Below are 18,150 nucleotides of genomic sequence, written 5' to 3'. Positions count from 1 at the left end.
CGTTATGAATTTTAACAGAATCCTTCTTTTCTTCTTAACAGCTAGATTTTGTTTGAAAAACTTACCTAGCAAAATCCAAAAGTGTTGGTAAGGTAGATTTATATAAGAGCACTGGAAGCTTAGGTCAAGTTCCACGTTCTACGCGTAGGTATAAAATATTCTTGTATCGTATTGTAGCAAAAGAACCGACAGGTACAGAAATTTGCAGTCGTATCTTACCCTACTACGAGCACGAGCCTCGTCGCCCAGGCGACGGCGCGCCTACTATTAATATTATATCTCCTATGTCATTGATAAAAGCACCGTTTTTGCGTAACGGGACCGACCGTTGTGTCAATCGGGTAGTGCGTGCGAGGGAGACGGAGCACCCCCGCCCCGCCCTGGAGGTTCCACGCGCCCTCCGCTAGTCGGCGCTACGAGCCCGCCCTAGCACAACATGCTGTTATTATATCTTATTCAGTACAAATTCATGTAAACAAACAAAACTGTGATTTAAAATTCTGACTGATTGTGTTTTGTGTTGACACGGGCCGGTTGGCGTGTGAGTGACGCGAGAGAGAGTGAGGACTGAAGGTAAGTGACACTTGTAATTACCTACTAGTTAGTATGACTCTTATTTTGTATACTTTGACATCGTTGGACGCAGGTGCTCCACATTGTTAAGCATTATCTTTATTCGTTCTATCTGTATTGAATGAAAACATAGGTACCTACATTGATGGTTTTTTAAACTTTCATTTACCTACATTTCATCAAATAGTAGGTACTTACCTATATATTGCTAGTTCTAAAAATGTCAGTAGTAAATACTACTTAAACTTAACACTTTTACAAATAAGTACTATAATACCTATTTACCTAAAGGTGCATTATGATTAGGAAAAAAGCGATTACTATCATTCTGTACTTTCCTATTTATGTAAGTACCTACTTATTTTAAGTACCATTTACAGTCGCTTTACCTTACTTAAGTATCTTTCTTGCTAATAAAAATTTCTTATATATACTTGTACCTACCCACCTATATAGCAGAATTAGTGATGCACCGACTTGGCCGACAAGCCGACTAATCGGAGCTCGGATGGCCGATTAGTCGACCAACTAGTCGGCTAATCGGCCTAATCCATAATCTGTAAAGCCTGACGAGATTTTCAGTGGCTGATATAACTAGCAAGGAGTAGGTACCTACTCTTTATAAGTACACCTGCTGTAATACATATTAAATTGTAATGGTTACCAACTAGGTACAACATATTATACTTACACATTTTCGTATGATATGATTGAAATTTTTCTTAGAATGCACCCTTTAGATAGGTAATTGAGTAAAATATGAACACTTTTTTCTCCTATTGGGATAGAAAGAGCTCGTAATTCTGACTAGAAAAAACATACCTACAAGTCCTACAACACACTACACAACACATACGGGACAACTTTAAATAAAATGGCCCGTAATAATAAAACGTCACTTGTGGCACTGTCAGATCAGTATGATATCGAAAACAGATCGAATATCTAAAACACGAATTGGCCTATTTGAGATCCATGTCCATAAACGCTGTGCGTGCGCGTGTGCTACGGCGTAGCGCGTAGCAACATTTTCCATGTTCCATAATGAAGGGTTCCATATCTTTATATGTAATAACAATATTGCGATTTAGACATATTTTCATAAAAATATATCCACGAAAATAAAACTCCATAAGAACAAGGACCAAATCATAAAAGGTAATAGGTGCTTACCTATTTAAGTAAGAAGGTGCCTTGCTTAGTTATGAGTTATGTTATGATATTTCTAGGTTAAACAAGTGAGAACAAGTGGTATGAGTGATCAAGTGAGTATGATATTTACCTAGAATGTTTTTATTTTGTTTATTCGGATATTTCAGAAAGTTTGGAAAGGTATAAGTACCTATCTACGCAATATTTTAAAATAGAAAGACCTCATCGCTAAACTGACGAGGAAATACAGACAAACACATATTTAAAAAAAGATAAAAGATTTTTATTCGTGACGTTCACAAAACATGTACGAACATGTACAGACAACAACAGCAAGAACAGAAGAGAACAATAAGTGTGCATCACGAAATGGACCCAACTCAGCATAATGCTAGCTATAAAGCCAGCGCTGGTCTTTCGTAGGGCCCATTCGGTGATGCCACGACTGATAACACAAAAAGATACATATTAAAACTTTTGCAAAAGATACAGATCTTCACATTTAATCTGTCAGCTCCCACGGCTCATATATGAGCCAGAACACGCTACGCACTACTCACGGCCAAGTTAAGCACAGGCGTTTATAATAATTAGTTTTCTATAAAATTCTGAGTTTCGGAGTAGATTAAATACCAGGTAAAAGTAATGCAACATTAACAATAATTTAAATGATAACTACGTTCATTATTTAATCACTTTTAGTACTTTATTGGAAAAATATCACAATAAAATACAATGCTTTTTATTGCACACAATTCAGTAGAGTTAGGATACGAAGAAAATACAGAATAACAGTCTTTTTCGTCTCTTATCCGAAAGTTGATTTACCTACCTGACAAATATACGTGTAAACTACTCGTAACATCGGCTCCTGATGTTTTTATATACGGCTAAATTTAATTAACGTCTAACATTTTGGTTTCGCCAGGCGCCGCTAGAGAGAACTAATTAGTCAGGTGTCAACCTGGTTACCCGGAGATGCTCTACAAGCCGAGAACACGAGCATTTTCGCGAAAAATATACGTATTTTCCTTTTATATTTATCCTTATTCAAGATAATAAGTTTTCCGTTCGTACTAAATAACTCACAGTCACTGCAATGTTTCCTTGCTTATTAGGTACGACAATTTAGATGTCAAAAGGAGAATACGCGCGGTACACAAATATAAAGAGATATATTTTCGTAATCTCCGTCTTGCTTGCAAGGTTTTCTTAAAACCGATATGTTAACTCGTAAAATGCAACGCTAAGCGGGGGTGAGATTAGCGAAACCATTAATTTCGCCAGGATTTAAAATGCATTTCCACGGATGTCTGCAGTAATCTTGCATAAGAACTTTATAGCAGATCCGTCGATAGCTTTACGGTGCGACGTGGTACTTTGTAGGGGTCCTTGAAGGAAGGGTGAGCTTAGGAGGTTGCGAGGCTTGGAGCTTGGTTATAAGGCCGCGCCGTGCGGACGCAGCGGCAGAGCGTTCGCGGCGCTCCGACCGGTGGCTCCTCTGTCGGACTATACTCGCCTCCGTGGCGTTCCGGAACTTTATAAACTTTTCCCGGGCTTTGCCGTTCATTTCCGCGCGTGGATTACAGTTGAGAAGAGTTACTCTTATCAGCTTGCCTGTTTTGGTAAGATATCGATGTAGAAAAAGCATGTGTTTCTGTTTAATTAAAAATTGTGTTACCTTTTTTTTGTGTTTGATGTTTTTATTCCCCAACTTTTTAATACCAATCTAAATTTAAGACATCTGTAGCGCAATTTTTTGCATATCCCTTATCTTATCTTATCTTATCTTATTATTTTCGGGGGCCCTTACGGATACACTTCGACCCATAGGGATCTTTGTGCAATTACCCCCTGGAGAAGATCCGTCAGCTACTCAAGAGCTTTTCCCACCATATCCATGTGTCGGATGATGGAGCTCATGGGTAGCGTTTTAAAGTCCTTTGGTTCCAGATATCCTGCTCCAAAGTCCTTCATTCTTTGTCTGGCTAGGGCGTGACATTCACACATTAAGTGTTTCACTGTCTCTTCCTCTTCGCCACACATACGACAATCGGTGTTGTCAGAATGTCCCATCTTGGTCAGAATTCCCTTGACCCCGTAATGGCCAGTGAACACCCCCGTTATGATTTGGAGTTGTCTTTTGCTAAGTTTCCAAAGCTTTTTGCTCCAGCCGGAGTCTACTCCTTGCATGAAGAGCTTTGCATGCTTTAGACCCGTCAGACTGTTCCATTCTTCCTGATTTTTGCATATCCCTACTTTGTAGGTAGGTACTTAGTTATACACATGAACAATGGAACGTTCATTTGGCGTAAGAAAAATGTTGTTGTTGAGTTGTTGTTGTTAGGTAGGAACCTAACTACAAATAATGGACTAGGATGTAAATAATGTACCTACAATACATATACCGGTATCTATCTCAAGTTTTGCAGCAGAAATTTAACACTTTGATATCATTTCATACATGTATCTATACATAGTATATACATAAAAGTAGGTACTTACCCTTTTGTGCAACGTGAGGCTTCTTCCCAGCAGTAAGTCGTCCCACTTACGCTATGCTTTACTTCTAAAATTACGCCAAACTTTTGGCAACAAATTTATAATTTACTTCTTCGTACCACTACACAACGAAGGTTGTACCTTAGGAAACTATACATTTTTGCAAAGTGTTTTAGTTACATTTCAATGCTGAAATTTAAATTACTCGTTCAATGTTAAGCTACGACCGTAGCGCTACGCCGTAGCAGTAAATAGTGAAAATCCTTCGTTCGTAGAGACGTAACGAAAGTAACGGGCCTATTCAAATGTACACTGACATCAGAATGATATCTAAGTAACGTCATTTAGCTATCGATCGTTTCGCTCGTGCCAATAAGTGTACGGACAAGTACGAGCGAAATACATGGTAACTAAATGACATCATTTAGATATCATTCTGATGACAGTGTACGTTCGAATTGGCCTTTATGTCATGGTTATTTAGTATCCATTCAGGGATAAGAGCGCGCTTTACCATACAATTTAAAAGATTTTTAAAGTTTAGCATTATGCTGGTAACTATAACTTTGGTAGTTATAAATTTACGAATGGCGCAATTAACAGACTTTTTTATACCTTACGTTTTTTTGTTATCAATAATGTTTAAATAAGGTGAGAGGCAAATTAAAAAGTAATCCTGTTTTTGCTAAGTACTCACTCAGACGGTTGTACCGTAAACAAAACCTATCGCACGTTAAGAGAATAAATTTTGAATTGAATAGAGTCTGGTTTTCCAAAACAAACCCCGCTTAATTTCCTCCGCTTTTCCTCACGACACGCCAGACGAGAGTACTTCATCGCTTAGCTTGAAACGCACTTGATTTTATAATAAAAGCTTGTTTATTCCTTGTTTGTGTCGCGACGCTCAGGAGAAAAAAGAAGCACTACCGCGGTCGCCTTTCATGTCAACACACGCGGGCAACCTAGATGTGTAGGTATTAACATTTTAAAAATACGATACCAATACCACTCTTCATGCACCAATCGAATAAATGAGCGTAAGCAGGATGCGCTGAGAGTTACATGATATCGGTATCGTATTTTTCAAAACTGAATATGTTATTCTATTTATGAACACGGAAAATAAAATTGTTGCTTTAAATTCCCCTATAGAGCACCCTGACGGCCAAAGCCGGGGAAGCGGGTAAATACTCCGTTTTATACATGAATCGATTTTTTTAAACAACATTCCTTGTGACTTTTGATCTGTGTGATGCCAAATTATACTTCAGTGACCTTATTTTTAAATGAACAGGCTTTATTATGTTTATTAAGGGATCTTTCAATTAATTGGGAAAGCTTCTGATTTACGCTTGGCTGACTGAAATCTGGCGAAATTATTTGATAGGGTATCTTTGAAGGCCTGCGACTTGCGAGGCGGGAAAGTAGGTAGTATGTTTGCTGATTCCCGTCGTATTTTTAATTTTAATTACTCCTTCAATCATCTGAGTAGACGTGATAAATAATTTTCGCGTTAACTGTTATTCCCGTGACCGGACTCATCTCAGATGATCCAGTCTCGAAACCTGTAATAACTTTGCATATTTCTATACCATACCTACTTATAATGGTGTGCTTGAAACGGATGTTCGGTAAATAATGGGAATAAACCTAAAACAAACGGTGAATGAAAATCTGAAAGTTTTGATGGAAATTATAATAATTAAACGCTGCAAATGCGTCGGGGCTGTCTCATCAAAAATGTATAGAATTCGTATGATTAGCATAAAAGTCATTTTATTGCCTCGGAAGACAAACAGAATGGGATATTGGCGGTTGGAATGAATCCAGCTCTGCGGCAAAGTCGGAGGGCTAGGCAACACCGCCCGCTTCAACCAACTGGGTTGTCTTAACCGCATAAACACACTCCATTATGAAACTGTTTAATATCAGGATTTTATATTATAAGATATATATATACTAAACGCAATAAATGCATCTTTTTAACGCTACTGCAATTAGTCTACCTAATATTGGTGGGGCACTTCTACAGAAAATTGATTAGTGTAAAACCCGGTAATAATTCTAAAATCCAATTGTGAAAACAAATTATTTCCTTCATCATTTTCTTGATTAATAATAAAAAATTAGAATTATGTTTGAAAAAAAAAACACCTGCATCATATCAGAAATACCTAAGTAGGTAGGTACTTATTGTACTTTCGATTCTAAACAGTTTTCAGGTTATCAGTGGTAATTGATCTACGTTGAATAAAATATAGGTACATTATTTGGCTTTTAAAGATACAATCTTGCTAAGTACATTCCATAATTTATTGTTTACGCAGTTGGTAATAATTAATCACCCTAAAACGCAACCTTTAATCCATTAACGTCATCTTTATCGACCCGCTCTACACCTAGTCTCTAGGGGTCACCATGTACACATTGTAGGTACAAATCAAAAACCAATCTTTTAAGGACAGGTCTCGCACTAACAGTCAAAAATAACTTGGTGGAACATTAATAGGTATTTGAAGGATTTGCGAGATACGGATGAAACAATACTTCGATGTTACTTCGCCGTTATACAGTAATTCACCCTTATTTAAACACCCGGCAAGAATTTTAATGAGTGACGCAGAGTTTGGCGAAGAATTCAATGAGCTTGCCGTAATAATGTGGAGTAAGTTTACGCATTCATTAGTCTTGTTGTTTAATATTCATCAGGACGCCACAAGTAACATTTTTACTTAGAGGCAAATCCCAAGTACCTGCGGGCACAAATTACATGTAAATTAGACCAAGTTCGAGAGTACTTCGCGGCTAGGACTTGACTATACTAACTAAGGTTTAACAAGATTTGAATGTTTCTTAAGTTCTCGACGTCCGTAATGCCACTTTGTAAATAAGTTAAAGACTTATTGTAATGTTCAAAATTGTGCTTGTTTCAGATGCTAAGTCGGACGTTACGCTTCTTCAGATTTTCGTAGACTAGACGTAGTATTTCGATCTAATCTAGTCTTAAATAAAGTATAGTACAAAGCTATCGAACTTAGCGCCTCGCGATAACTTATTTCAAACGCTTAACATAGGTAAAACGGTTTGCCAAATCGCCTCTATTTTCCGTAATATATTACAAGATAGTGTTTATCGAAGAACGTCCGTAGTTTTATAGACGAAAACAATGCCAGGGGTTCTCATAAAGCATCGATATCTGGGTGGTTGTGATTTTTGGTGGGTAGCGTAGGCGGGCATAGTCATAATGTGTGAAGATAAGGAAGAGATGCGGAGCGAGGCGGCGCGCGCGGTCAGCCCGCGGCGCCTGTGCTGGCAGCGCCGCCCGCCGCAGCCGCTGCCCGACACGCGCGGCCTCTGCTGCGCCAAGTTGCTTCGCAAGAACGGCAAGCCGAAGAAGGTATGTCAACACGATCATTTTTATTTAATAACTTATTTACATTCCTGTTGTTTGACTTTATTGGAGGGGATTTTTATAATCCCCTCCAATGTTTTAAATAAATTATGAAGTTTTGAAGATCTTTCTTCCGTGCCTATTTATCGTTAGGTTGTTTTGTTAACGGAACAAATTATTAAACTTTGTGTGGTACTGGTAGCCTACTTTTTATGGGTGTGCCAAAAAAACTATTTCATGAAATGGCTAGAGCAACGTTCTAATCATAACAGAAATTACTTAGTTGGATAATAGTCCGGGTTGGCCATTAAGTCCCCACTATCAATTAGGGTCCCCGGGATTGCGACCCGGAATTCACGGGTGGATTCAGACCCGGACTAACACAACGTGTCACATTTCAGCCCGTCACCTACCCCGCACCAAACTCGGCTACGAAGGTCACGCGGTATTTGTAATTGCATTGTGCTATGAAGTTGAATAATAAGTATATTAGGGATCATCCATTACATTACGTCACACGAATTTCTAGTTTTTTTATCCCTCCCCCCCTCCTTGTCACACTTGGTCACATTTTGCAAACCCTTCCCCCCCTGGTGTGACGTCACATTTTAGGCAATTTTGTTTTCAACGAAATCGACAATATTAACTCGGCATTATTTTTTTAATAAAAAAATATTTTAGATATATTAGTAATTTTATAACACAACGATAGTTACATCCAAAATCTCATTATTTAACTGTACAGTGAATAAAAAAATATAAATTAATTTTCGGTTACTGATGAAGTTAAAGTGACATCACAATGTTTGTGAGTCCCCCTCCCCCATGTCACAACATGTCACATTTTCTTGGCCCCCTCCCTCCCCCTAAACGTGTGACGTAATTAATGGATGACCCCTTACTATTGTTAGTTATGTAGCTTTTTGTCCTAATTCGTGGTAAAGACCTTCCTAATTATTATAGCTTTCTTGAGCAATAGCAACATCTGGCGGATCTAGGCGTACCTTTAAAAACAATAGATTTCGTCTACGTTTTGAGTCACTTTGCGGTCGTGTTCGTACAAAGCTGACATCCGACAGACGTCGCCAACCAGTTTCACTTGATTTCGCCATCATTAAATGTAACATTCACTTTTTACACTTAATGTTAAAGCTAGGCTTATATAGGTACTTAAACACTTTGGAGACCTTGATAGATATATTGCATTTACTTTATTGCATTACTTAGTCTGCTTCTATACATAGAATTTATTCGTACTTATTTATTGATTTGATTGATCGTGATATTTAACGATTTTCCTCAATTTACTGTAGACGGGCGTAGCCAGGTTTTAGTATCGAAAATTGGTTTGAACGAGATCTAGTAAGTAGTTTTTTTTAATACGTCATAAATCCCCTAAATACGGAACCCTTTATGGGCGAGTCCGACTCGCACTTGGCCGCTTTTTTTTTATTTTTGTGTGAAAATCTTAATGCGGTTCACAGAATACATCAACTTACCAAGTTTCAACAGTATAGTTCTTATAGTTTCGGAAAAAGTGGCTGTGACATACGGACGAACAGACGGACAGACAGACAGACAGACATGACGAATCCATAAGGGTTCCGTTTTTTGCCATATGGCTACGGAACCCTAAAAACGACTAAAAGTACATAAAATAACCCTTATACAAGAAAATATTAGAGATGTGAAAAATACATACAGAAAAATTTTCCTCGAAGGAATTGGGGGAGTCCTTTTTCGAGTAGTGGGACAGTATAAACTATAAGCTAAATAAAAAATAACGTTCTGTTATATATCGCAGAAACAGAATATTACAAAATTAATCTTCTGTTTTTCTTTTTAAATATATCCACTACTTCATTCGCATCAATTTCGATCCGATAATCGACGATGGCGGAGAAATCCAAAATCCAAACCACCGTATACTAGGTAATAGTCAGTAATCAATGAAATATGCCGCACGCCTGTTCTTATTTTAATTCTATGAATGTTAATATTCTGAACTTTTTGGGGGGGGGGGGTTTGAACCCCCAAAACCCCCCCCTGGCTACGCCCGTGCTGTAGACCCCATAGCCAGGAGCTTCATTCGAACTTAGGCTTCGGCACACAGGCGCGTTTTCCGGGCGGGGCGTGAGCGCGGCGTGAGCATTTTGTATGTAAAAGCGGCGCGCCCCGCTCACGCCGCGCCCGAAAAACGCGCCTGTGTGACGAAGCCTTAAGAGTAAGTTAATGATGAAATAATCGATACATTTTTAAACTTCACGACCGCTTCAGATTTTTTCTTTGATAGAAAAGGAATATAATATCTAAATTTATTGAACTGTTAGCTAAAATATTAGCTATGTATAACAGTTACCTATACCTACCAAGTTTGCAGTTTAACAGTGTTGCTCTCCTAAGGTTAAAGTAAAACCACAATATGTACCTCCTCTGTTTGTCTTTTAAAGCTAAGCAAAGTTTAAACCCGGAACGCAATATCGGTGCCGATGTGGTCCGATACCCGATCAGGCGACTTAAGTAAACTGTTGAGTAACAATATTCATTACTTGAGTACTTCTTAGAGCCTAGAGGGTTCAAATAAATGTCTAACTTGAAGTTAATCAAAATCTTCCCACTTCCCCCACTTGCTTCTGCCCTCAGTCTTATCTTTGCTACTCTCAAGAAAGTTACAGTGCTTTATTTTTTACTTAAAAAATCTTAAAATTCGCCCTTTTGTTACTTACTTAATAGCTATTCTATTACAAGCATATTATCGTTTTCTTATTTTATGTTACTATAGGACAGGGGTCACCAAATGGCGGACCGCGGTCTGCATCCGGATTGCTTACTTAATAAACTCAAGGAGAAACGGACCGCGGTGGTCATTTTATTTTAAGAACCGGACCCCTCAAGACCCGTCTATGCACCTTTGCCTATGTATTATGATTGTTATATATAATAAATGCTTGTTTTCAAGAAATTAATTGGTGACCTGGTATTAGGAGTTGTGTCAATTAGTAGGTACCTAAGTAAGAAAGTAATATCTATCATAAAGTCTAAGCTTAGAACTTTATAAAGTAACAAAAAATGTGATCTTCGCGTAAATCGTTCAGTATATATGTTTTAGTTGACTGATGGATATAAGTAGATTTTCAAAAACTAGTCATTCTCTCAGCTCATCATCTTCTGTTCCAGTTTTGGGGATCAAACTCGATTCCGCCGAGGCAATTACAGGCAAACATTAACGCCAAGCTTCAGTGAGTTCAGTCAGTCAGGTATCCATAATATTTCAAGGTAGAACGGTTCCAGCCTAATATAATCGAAGTTTGAAGGCGGCCGGAAGTTTAAGACGTGGCGGTTGAGCCGCCGTACTTACGCCAAACTTGTTTGTTTTAATGTTTTACTAAAACGGAAACTGACTAGAAGTGACAAATGTGTATAAGATATAATGTAAATAAATGTAATTAACTATTCACTAATTGAAGTTCCGGTCTCACGGCAATAATGAATAATAACACGATAAAATTTGCTCGTCAAAAATCGAACAGGTCATAAATAGAAATACGTATTGCGTCTTAAATTACTTAACACAATTCAAGCACATTTGAGGTATTCATAAACTTGACAGAAATTCAGAATACATCCTTTGGACGAGTTATACGTAGTGGCACGTCTAACTACAATCATTTTTAGCACAAATGAAGTCTCACCGCCAACTTCATTAAGAGAAATGCACACGGCTGCGGGTTCTCGCAAAGTTATTTGACAACCGCATCGACTTATTACGAGTTCAGACAATGCGGGGACAATATATGAACTCTCGGTATGAACACCGTTAAGTATCATAACTAGGAAGGCAAATAAGTTGGCCGCGGAAACCGAAACTTTAGATCAAATTAGTTCTCGCTGACGCTCAGAGTTTGATTAACCCCCCCGGGAACGCGTCAACATACATTACCGTGGACTTTGCAATTATCTCGTCGATGCTGCACTGTGTGTAAGAAGAAGTTGGTTCTGTAAGACTCGCTGTAGGTAATTTGAGCTGTAATAATCTTCATTAAATTCAGTATGAGTAAATGCTAACCGATAATAGGCACAAAGATACTAGTACAGAACTATAGGCAAGTAAAAGTAGAAACTGCAAGGTTTGGTTCGGTTAGGGACATATCAATGTCGTCAAGTGATTTTAGTGGATGGAAATTGAAGTCAAAAAGTCTTTCCTTTTTAAAATAATGTTCTAGGTTCTAGACAATTTATGTAAAATCTATTAAAACTATGAGCGCGACGTCATTTCTTTCTAACTTTAAAACACTGCCACAGCGATTTCAAATTCAATTTATTCTTAAAAGAACCCCGAAATACTGTTTTTCTTTGAACCAAACAGCATCGGAGAGTGGTTGCAGGCACTATTTGCAATTCTAAGTTTGGCAGAGAGGTTTCAATCCTACTAATGTGTCTACATATATCTGTACATATATAGCTACAGAGTCCCCGTTCATATCTTACCCATCATATGTACTTGTATGTTGGCGCTCTGAGACGCTGCGCGGCAGGGCAGCAATGTTTGCTGAGAGCCTTCTATTTCATCGATTTAAAAGAGAAACCTACGAATCTCAGCCCACAACATACATTGTTGTTGGCAGCATTTATTTGAACAAAACAAATAAAAAAATAGGCAACGTGCTTCAATAAATGCAGCCCTTTGTTTGTTTTTTTTTTTTCAATCGAAGCAGTGCCGTGATCATTAAGACTTGAAAAATGTTACGACAAAAATGCGTCAACGATGAGACAGGGTGAAATATTGTCTGAAAAATAAAATGTGAACCACGGTTCACATCAAACCGCGCCCAAGTGATTAATAACATACCATATTTGATAGTAAACGTCTTATTCGGAACGTTATAAAACCTATAGGAACTCGTACTAAGCGTACCTACCTACCTTAGATTTTCAACTTTTAAGAACATCCTACTGTTTTTATGTACCTATGTAATGTTGGTTCGTCAGCAGTTAGATTTCCAGAATAGGTACAATAAATTACAAAGAATGGGGCCAGGGCAACGTGTCTGCAGAGTCGAACGTCATCGTTACCGCCCGAAATATCAAACTGCTCTTCAGGGTAGAGAATGACAATACCGACTCAGCAGTTTGCCTCGCTCCGTTTTAATGAGTCAAACTATTTGCTTTTATCTTTGAATGGACTTTTACCGTGGCGGAGCATATTTTTTCACAGTATTTCACCAGTAAACCCAGTAAAAATGCGACCCACAAAACCTTTTTTAATGTGAAATTACATGAAAAAATGGGGAAATATATTTTACGAAAAAACTGACGCAGTAATTAATTTACGCGTGGCCATCAAATTCGCCCACTTCATTAAGCTTTGCATAATAATTTATACTAAAACTGATTGAGCTGTTTAAAAAACGCTGGACGTAATTTTAGAGACGTTAAAATCCTTTGTCAACTCAACGCTGATGAATAAGCCTTAAATTAGAAAAAGTTAGGGTGAAATACTGTGACTGGTCGTATGCCTATTACATTAACCTAATTTGTTCATTACAAAACACACAAACTAGAAAGAAATACCTTGAATACTAAAATCCCTTTCAGTCGCGTATTTCATGCATGATTCCAATGAATAATGTCACAATTACAACTTGAAGTGCACGTTTCGTATTTCATCACTTGTGGTTTTATTAAATATATAACCCACTATAAATTTTTTGCTATTTAGATTAATAACTTGCGTAAAATAACCATTACAAGTTGAAACTAACCCAAATATGTGAACTTTTGGCATTAGAATGACAGTGACATTGACAGCGTGACGTTCGGTCGTATTGAAGTCTGAACTCCTAGTACAGAGTTAATACAAACAGTCCAAAACGCCTAAGATTTTAAACTTCCCGCTATGTTTTGAGTATGTTTGCTACTGGTGAACGTAAAATACTTCCACACAGGAGTGTTTTTCGGAAAGAGACTAAAAATATTCCAAAGTAAAATAATGCTTGCAGGTTCGTGCGTGTAGAGGGGCCATAAAGCGTCCCCTTTTATTATAATTTAGTCTACTCAAACTGACTACCCGACTATTGCCTGTGAATGTGTGCGTAGACGTCATTGAGAATATCTCCGTCTTTCTCTAAGACGCAAGCGTGAAAGGGATAGATCTTGGTAGCATCGAACTTTACGACTTTTGACCTCTTCCTCGGTTATGGTAGCCTGGTACTTTTGGTAAACATTTGTCTTAATAAATCACTGGTCGTCGGTTGCATATCGCTAATAGGTACGGGGCAAATAACCTCTTCCTCAGTCATGGTATCCTGGTACTTTCTGATTAATGTTTGTCCCAGTATGTCGCCAGTATGTCGCCATTATGTCGCCGTTATGTCGCCATTGTGTCGCCGTTGTGTCGCCATTGTGTCGCCGTTATGTCGCCATTGTGTCGCCAGTATGTCGCCATTATGTCGCCGTTGTGTCGCCGTTATGTCGCCATTGTGTCGCCGTTGTGTCGCCATTGTGTCGCCGTTATGTCGCCATTGTGTCGCCGTTATGTCGCCATTGTGTCGCCAGTATGTCGCCATTATGTCGCCGTTGTGTCGCCGTTATGTCGCCGTTATGTCGCCATTGTGTCGCCGTTGTGTCGCCGTTGTGTCGCCGTTATGTCGCCATTATGTCGCCAGTATGTCGCCAGTATGTCGCCAGTATGTCGCCATTATGTCGCCAGTATGTCGCCAGTCGCCATTATGTCGCCAGTATGTCGCCAGTATGTCGCCATTGTGTCGCCAGTATGTCGCCATTATGTCGCCGTTATGTCGCCATTATGTCGCCGTTATGTCGCCATTGTGTCGCCATTATGTCGCCATTATGTCGCCATTATGTCGCCGTTATGTCGCCGTTATGTCGCCAGTATGTCGCCGTTGTGTCGCCGTTATGTCGCCATTATGTCGCCGTTATGTCGCCATTGTGTCGCCGTTGTGTCGCCGTTGTGTCGCCGTTATGTCGCCATTATGTCGCCAGTATGTCGCCAGTATGTCGCCAGTATGTCGCCGTTATGTCGCCATTATGTCGCCGTTATGTCGCCAGTATGTCGCCATTGTGTCGCCAGTATGTCGCCAGTATGTCGCCGTTATGTCGCCATTGTGTCGCCGTTATGTCGCCAGTATGTCGCCAGTATGTCGCCGTTATGTCGCCATTGTGTCGCCGTTATGTCGCCATTATGTCGCCAGTCGCCATTATGTCGCCAGTATGTCGCCAGTCGCCAGTATGTCGCCATTGTGTCGCCGTTATGTCGCCAGTATGTCGCCATTATGTCGCCATTATGTCGCCGTTATGTCGCCATTATGTCGCCGTTATGTCGCCATTATGTCGCCGTTATGTCGCCAGTATGTCGCCGTTATGTCGCCAGTATGTCGCCATTATGTCGCCAGTATGTCGCCAGTAAAAGAGTATAAAAGGCAGGTGCGGACCGCCGGTATTCATTCATTCTTCAACCATCGGCTAGCAGTGACTCTGGTTCTCGGGCGTTTAAGTATTCGGTGAGCAAAGTTCCTCTACTACTGTTACTATGTTTGTTTTTGCCGGGAATTATCCTGGTGAATTTAAACGTGGAAATGGTGTCTGTGTTTGGTTTTACGGGGACAATATCGTCGTAAAGCTGATCTTAGACTTTTGTGGAGATTCTTTGTTACCGTGTACGGGATTTAAATATAGTGAAGTTTCCTACGCAGTGTTTTTCTAAGTGCCGCCACGTTATGCAGGGACAATATCGTTGCATAGCAGGGACTTGGAAAGCGTGTCTGTGTTTAGTTTTACGGGGACAATATCGTCGTAAAACTGAACTTGGGCTATTGCGGGGATTCTTTGCTACTGTGTGGTGTTATAGTGAAGTTTTCTACACTGTGTTTTCTAAGTGCCGTCACGTTATGCAGGGACAATATCGTTGCATAACAGGGGCTTGGAAAGCGTGTCTGTGTTTGGTTTTGTGGGGACAATATCGTCATAAAACTAAACTTAGATAACGGTGTCTAAGGGAATTTCACTTCTGTGTTTAGTTAGTTTGATTTTGTGAGTAGTTTGGTTCGTAAAATTGAACCTAGTTATTTTAGTGTTTTACTATGGGGTCTTTTGCTATATAGTTTAAAAACCAGATCATTGTTTGGACTGACTGTTTGTCCGACTGGACCGCTCACCCCTTGCGGTGTTAAATGTGAGCTGTCTAGGAGTCTTTTTGTTCCAAGATGAGGGTTATCTTGGCACCTTCTCTTTACCAACATAGAAGGTGAAAAACGTCTCCCTCCTTAGCTCTCCAATGTCCAGCTGTTAGATGAATAATGGGGATGTCACGTGCGCATCATCCGGAGTAATCTGGGCCCATTTGAAATCTACAGTATTTGGAGGCTTCGTATATTAAATATATTTATTTATACCACTTATATACATAATAGGGCCCTGTCTTACCCATGTTGCCACCCTGCCTCTGTGCAACCCGCCATGGGGGGAGACAAGTCCACGAGCTGTTAGGTTGCATTCTCGGAATCGCTCGCCGAACTCTTACAGCTTCTTAGTAGGGATACACTTGCGTATATTCCAAAGTACCAGGTCGATGGTAAGTACGAACTGTGCTTTGGTTATACTAGAGTAGGGACAAGGGTAGGTTTAGGGTAAAATCACACACTAATTATTCGGAATTTAGGGTTCGTTTTAGTCTTGGTCTGTAAAACTGATATATTTCTTCTTTTTAAGGGACTTCAACTACGGTTTCACTATACTAAAATTGTGCGTTAATAGGTAAAGGGTTTCAACTGCTAAAATCTTCCAATATTTTCATTTATTTGGGGAACATAATTAATGTAAAATCTTATCTCCATTTTATTTATGAAATTCTGGTTTTCTGGTGTAAAGACGAGGTACTGAGTATTACAATCATGTTTCTAAGGTATTTACACAATTAAATCTTAAATATCAAGTTGGGATTAGGAACACAGTCTATTCGGAGATAGAAAATCGACGTCTAGCTGTTTTAGGGAACCTTTGGCAGGCAAGAGTAATCCAAAGGATAATTTGAGTGAAATAATGCTCATCTTGATATTTCAGTCTCATAAAATATAGTATATTTTTAACAAATAAACTTAGTACTTCGTTCATACTTCTAAAAAACTAGAAATACAGTTTATATTTTAGTTCTGGGGAATGGAAATGGGATTCGCATCCCTAGTTTTTGAAATAAAAAAGAATAGTAATTTTGATGACTGATGGATACTTTGACACTTCTTTCCATAGCCATCTAGGTACGCATAGGTTCCGAAGTGTTGGTCATAGCCCGTCTGGCTAAAGAGTAGGGTAGGAGTTCCAATTGACCTTGCTGATTGGACTAGGAGCCCCCAGTCCTGCATCGAGCGTATGGGTAGCATATTTCGTATAGAAGCTGGTAGATAATAATATTAAATGCTAGGGTGTAAATGGGCTTACCCCAGGAGTGCTACTCATATGTTATCCCGGAGGCTTAATAGATTGTAGCAGGCTTTTACCAACCCCATTTTTAAACTCATTTTACCAAATATATTTCTTTTATATTCATATTATCATATATGCTGCATTTACCTAAATAACATTATTTGAAGTAAAATATAACAACATTTACATTACAATAATAAATTCTGGTAACTTTCAGTACTATTTCTGTATTTTAATAAATTATTCTAGTAAGTTACTCGTTAACATCATAATAAATGTGCTTCCAATTTCATAATATATTTTTCCCAAAGTCCAGGTAATTGTAAATAAAATCAGAGTCCAAAATTTAGCTGATACTCATTAAAGAACCTAGGGTACCGCGGTTCACTTCGAGGGGTCCTAACGCTAGACTAGACGATCACGACTAAATCACATGGCCATATTCTAAGGGTAAATCTAAAGAGGGTGTTTATATTATGGTTAGTTAAGTAAGTAAGTAAGTGGGTAGTGGGAGGTGACAATACGCTTCCCCACTGACGGCCATGAAGGAAAAAATTTAAGGCTTGCAGTCGTTCCACGAGTATTCCTCCTATTAACTAACTTTAATATCAAATATTGGTGATCTTTAAAATGTTGACAAGAATATTCGTACCTAGAAAAAATACACAATAATTTCATGCCGGTAAATTAAATGACCGCTTACAAATAAAATTCTGAAAGAGAATAGCAGTCTTAAAATCTAGTCATGATACTTAAATTACGTACCTACCTAATATGTATAGTATAGAATATTTGAACCTCTTTACATAATGTGAATAGTTGGCCCACATTATGAATTCCTACATATTACTATTTCATTTCTTCTGAGAATTTACTAAAGCATAAATAAGTATGATGACCCAGACCTGCCCGGAAATATTCATTTCATTTACATAATCGGAAGATTATCCAGCTTGCTGATATATATTCCCTGTACTAGTATATTCTCAAAGTAGTTTCTTTTGTCCCTTATTTAAGTACAAAGTTAGAGGATTAAACTCCTTTCCTTTTTCAGTTACCTCGTTACTTCCACTGATCATTTTAAAGTCGAAGGC

The 18,150-nt window shown here is 38.7% G+C and overlaps 1 protein-coding gene across 1 annotated transcript in view; it reads left to right on the top strand.

The window, feature by feature from the left end:
- The first annotated feature begins 206 nt into the window (after positions 1-206).
- Positions 207-18,150, top strand: part of LOC134654043 (uncharacterized) — a 62,249-nt gene continuing 44,305 nt past the window's right edge. Inside the window, exons 1-2 of the mRNA XM_063509438.1 lie at positions 207-573; positions 7,161-7,624. Coding sequence (XP_063365508.1) covers positions 7,472-7,624 — 153 coding nt within the window. The 5' untranslated portion in view covers positions 207-573; positions 7,161-7,471. The remainder of the gene's footprint in view (positions 574-7,160; positions 7,625-18,150) is intronic.

This window comes from Cydia amplana, chromosome 14 (genome assembly GCF_948474715.1).
Source record: "Cydia amplana chromosome 14, ilCydAmpl1.1, whole genome shotgun sequence".
Lineage (NCBI taxonomy): Eukaryota > Metazoa > Arthropoda > Insecta > Lepidoptera > Tortricidae > Cydia > Cydia amplana.
The sequence above is the reverse complement of the archived record's forward strand: the minus strand, read 5'-3'. Positions and strand labels throughout refer to the sequence as shown.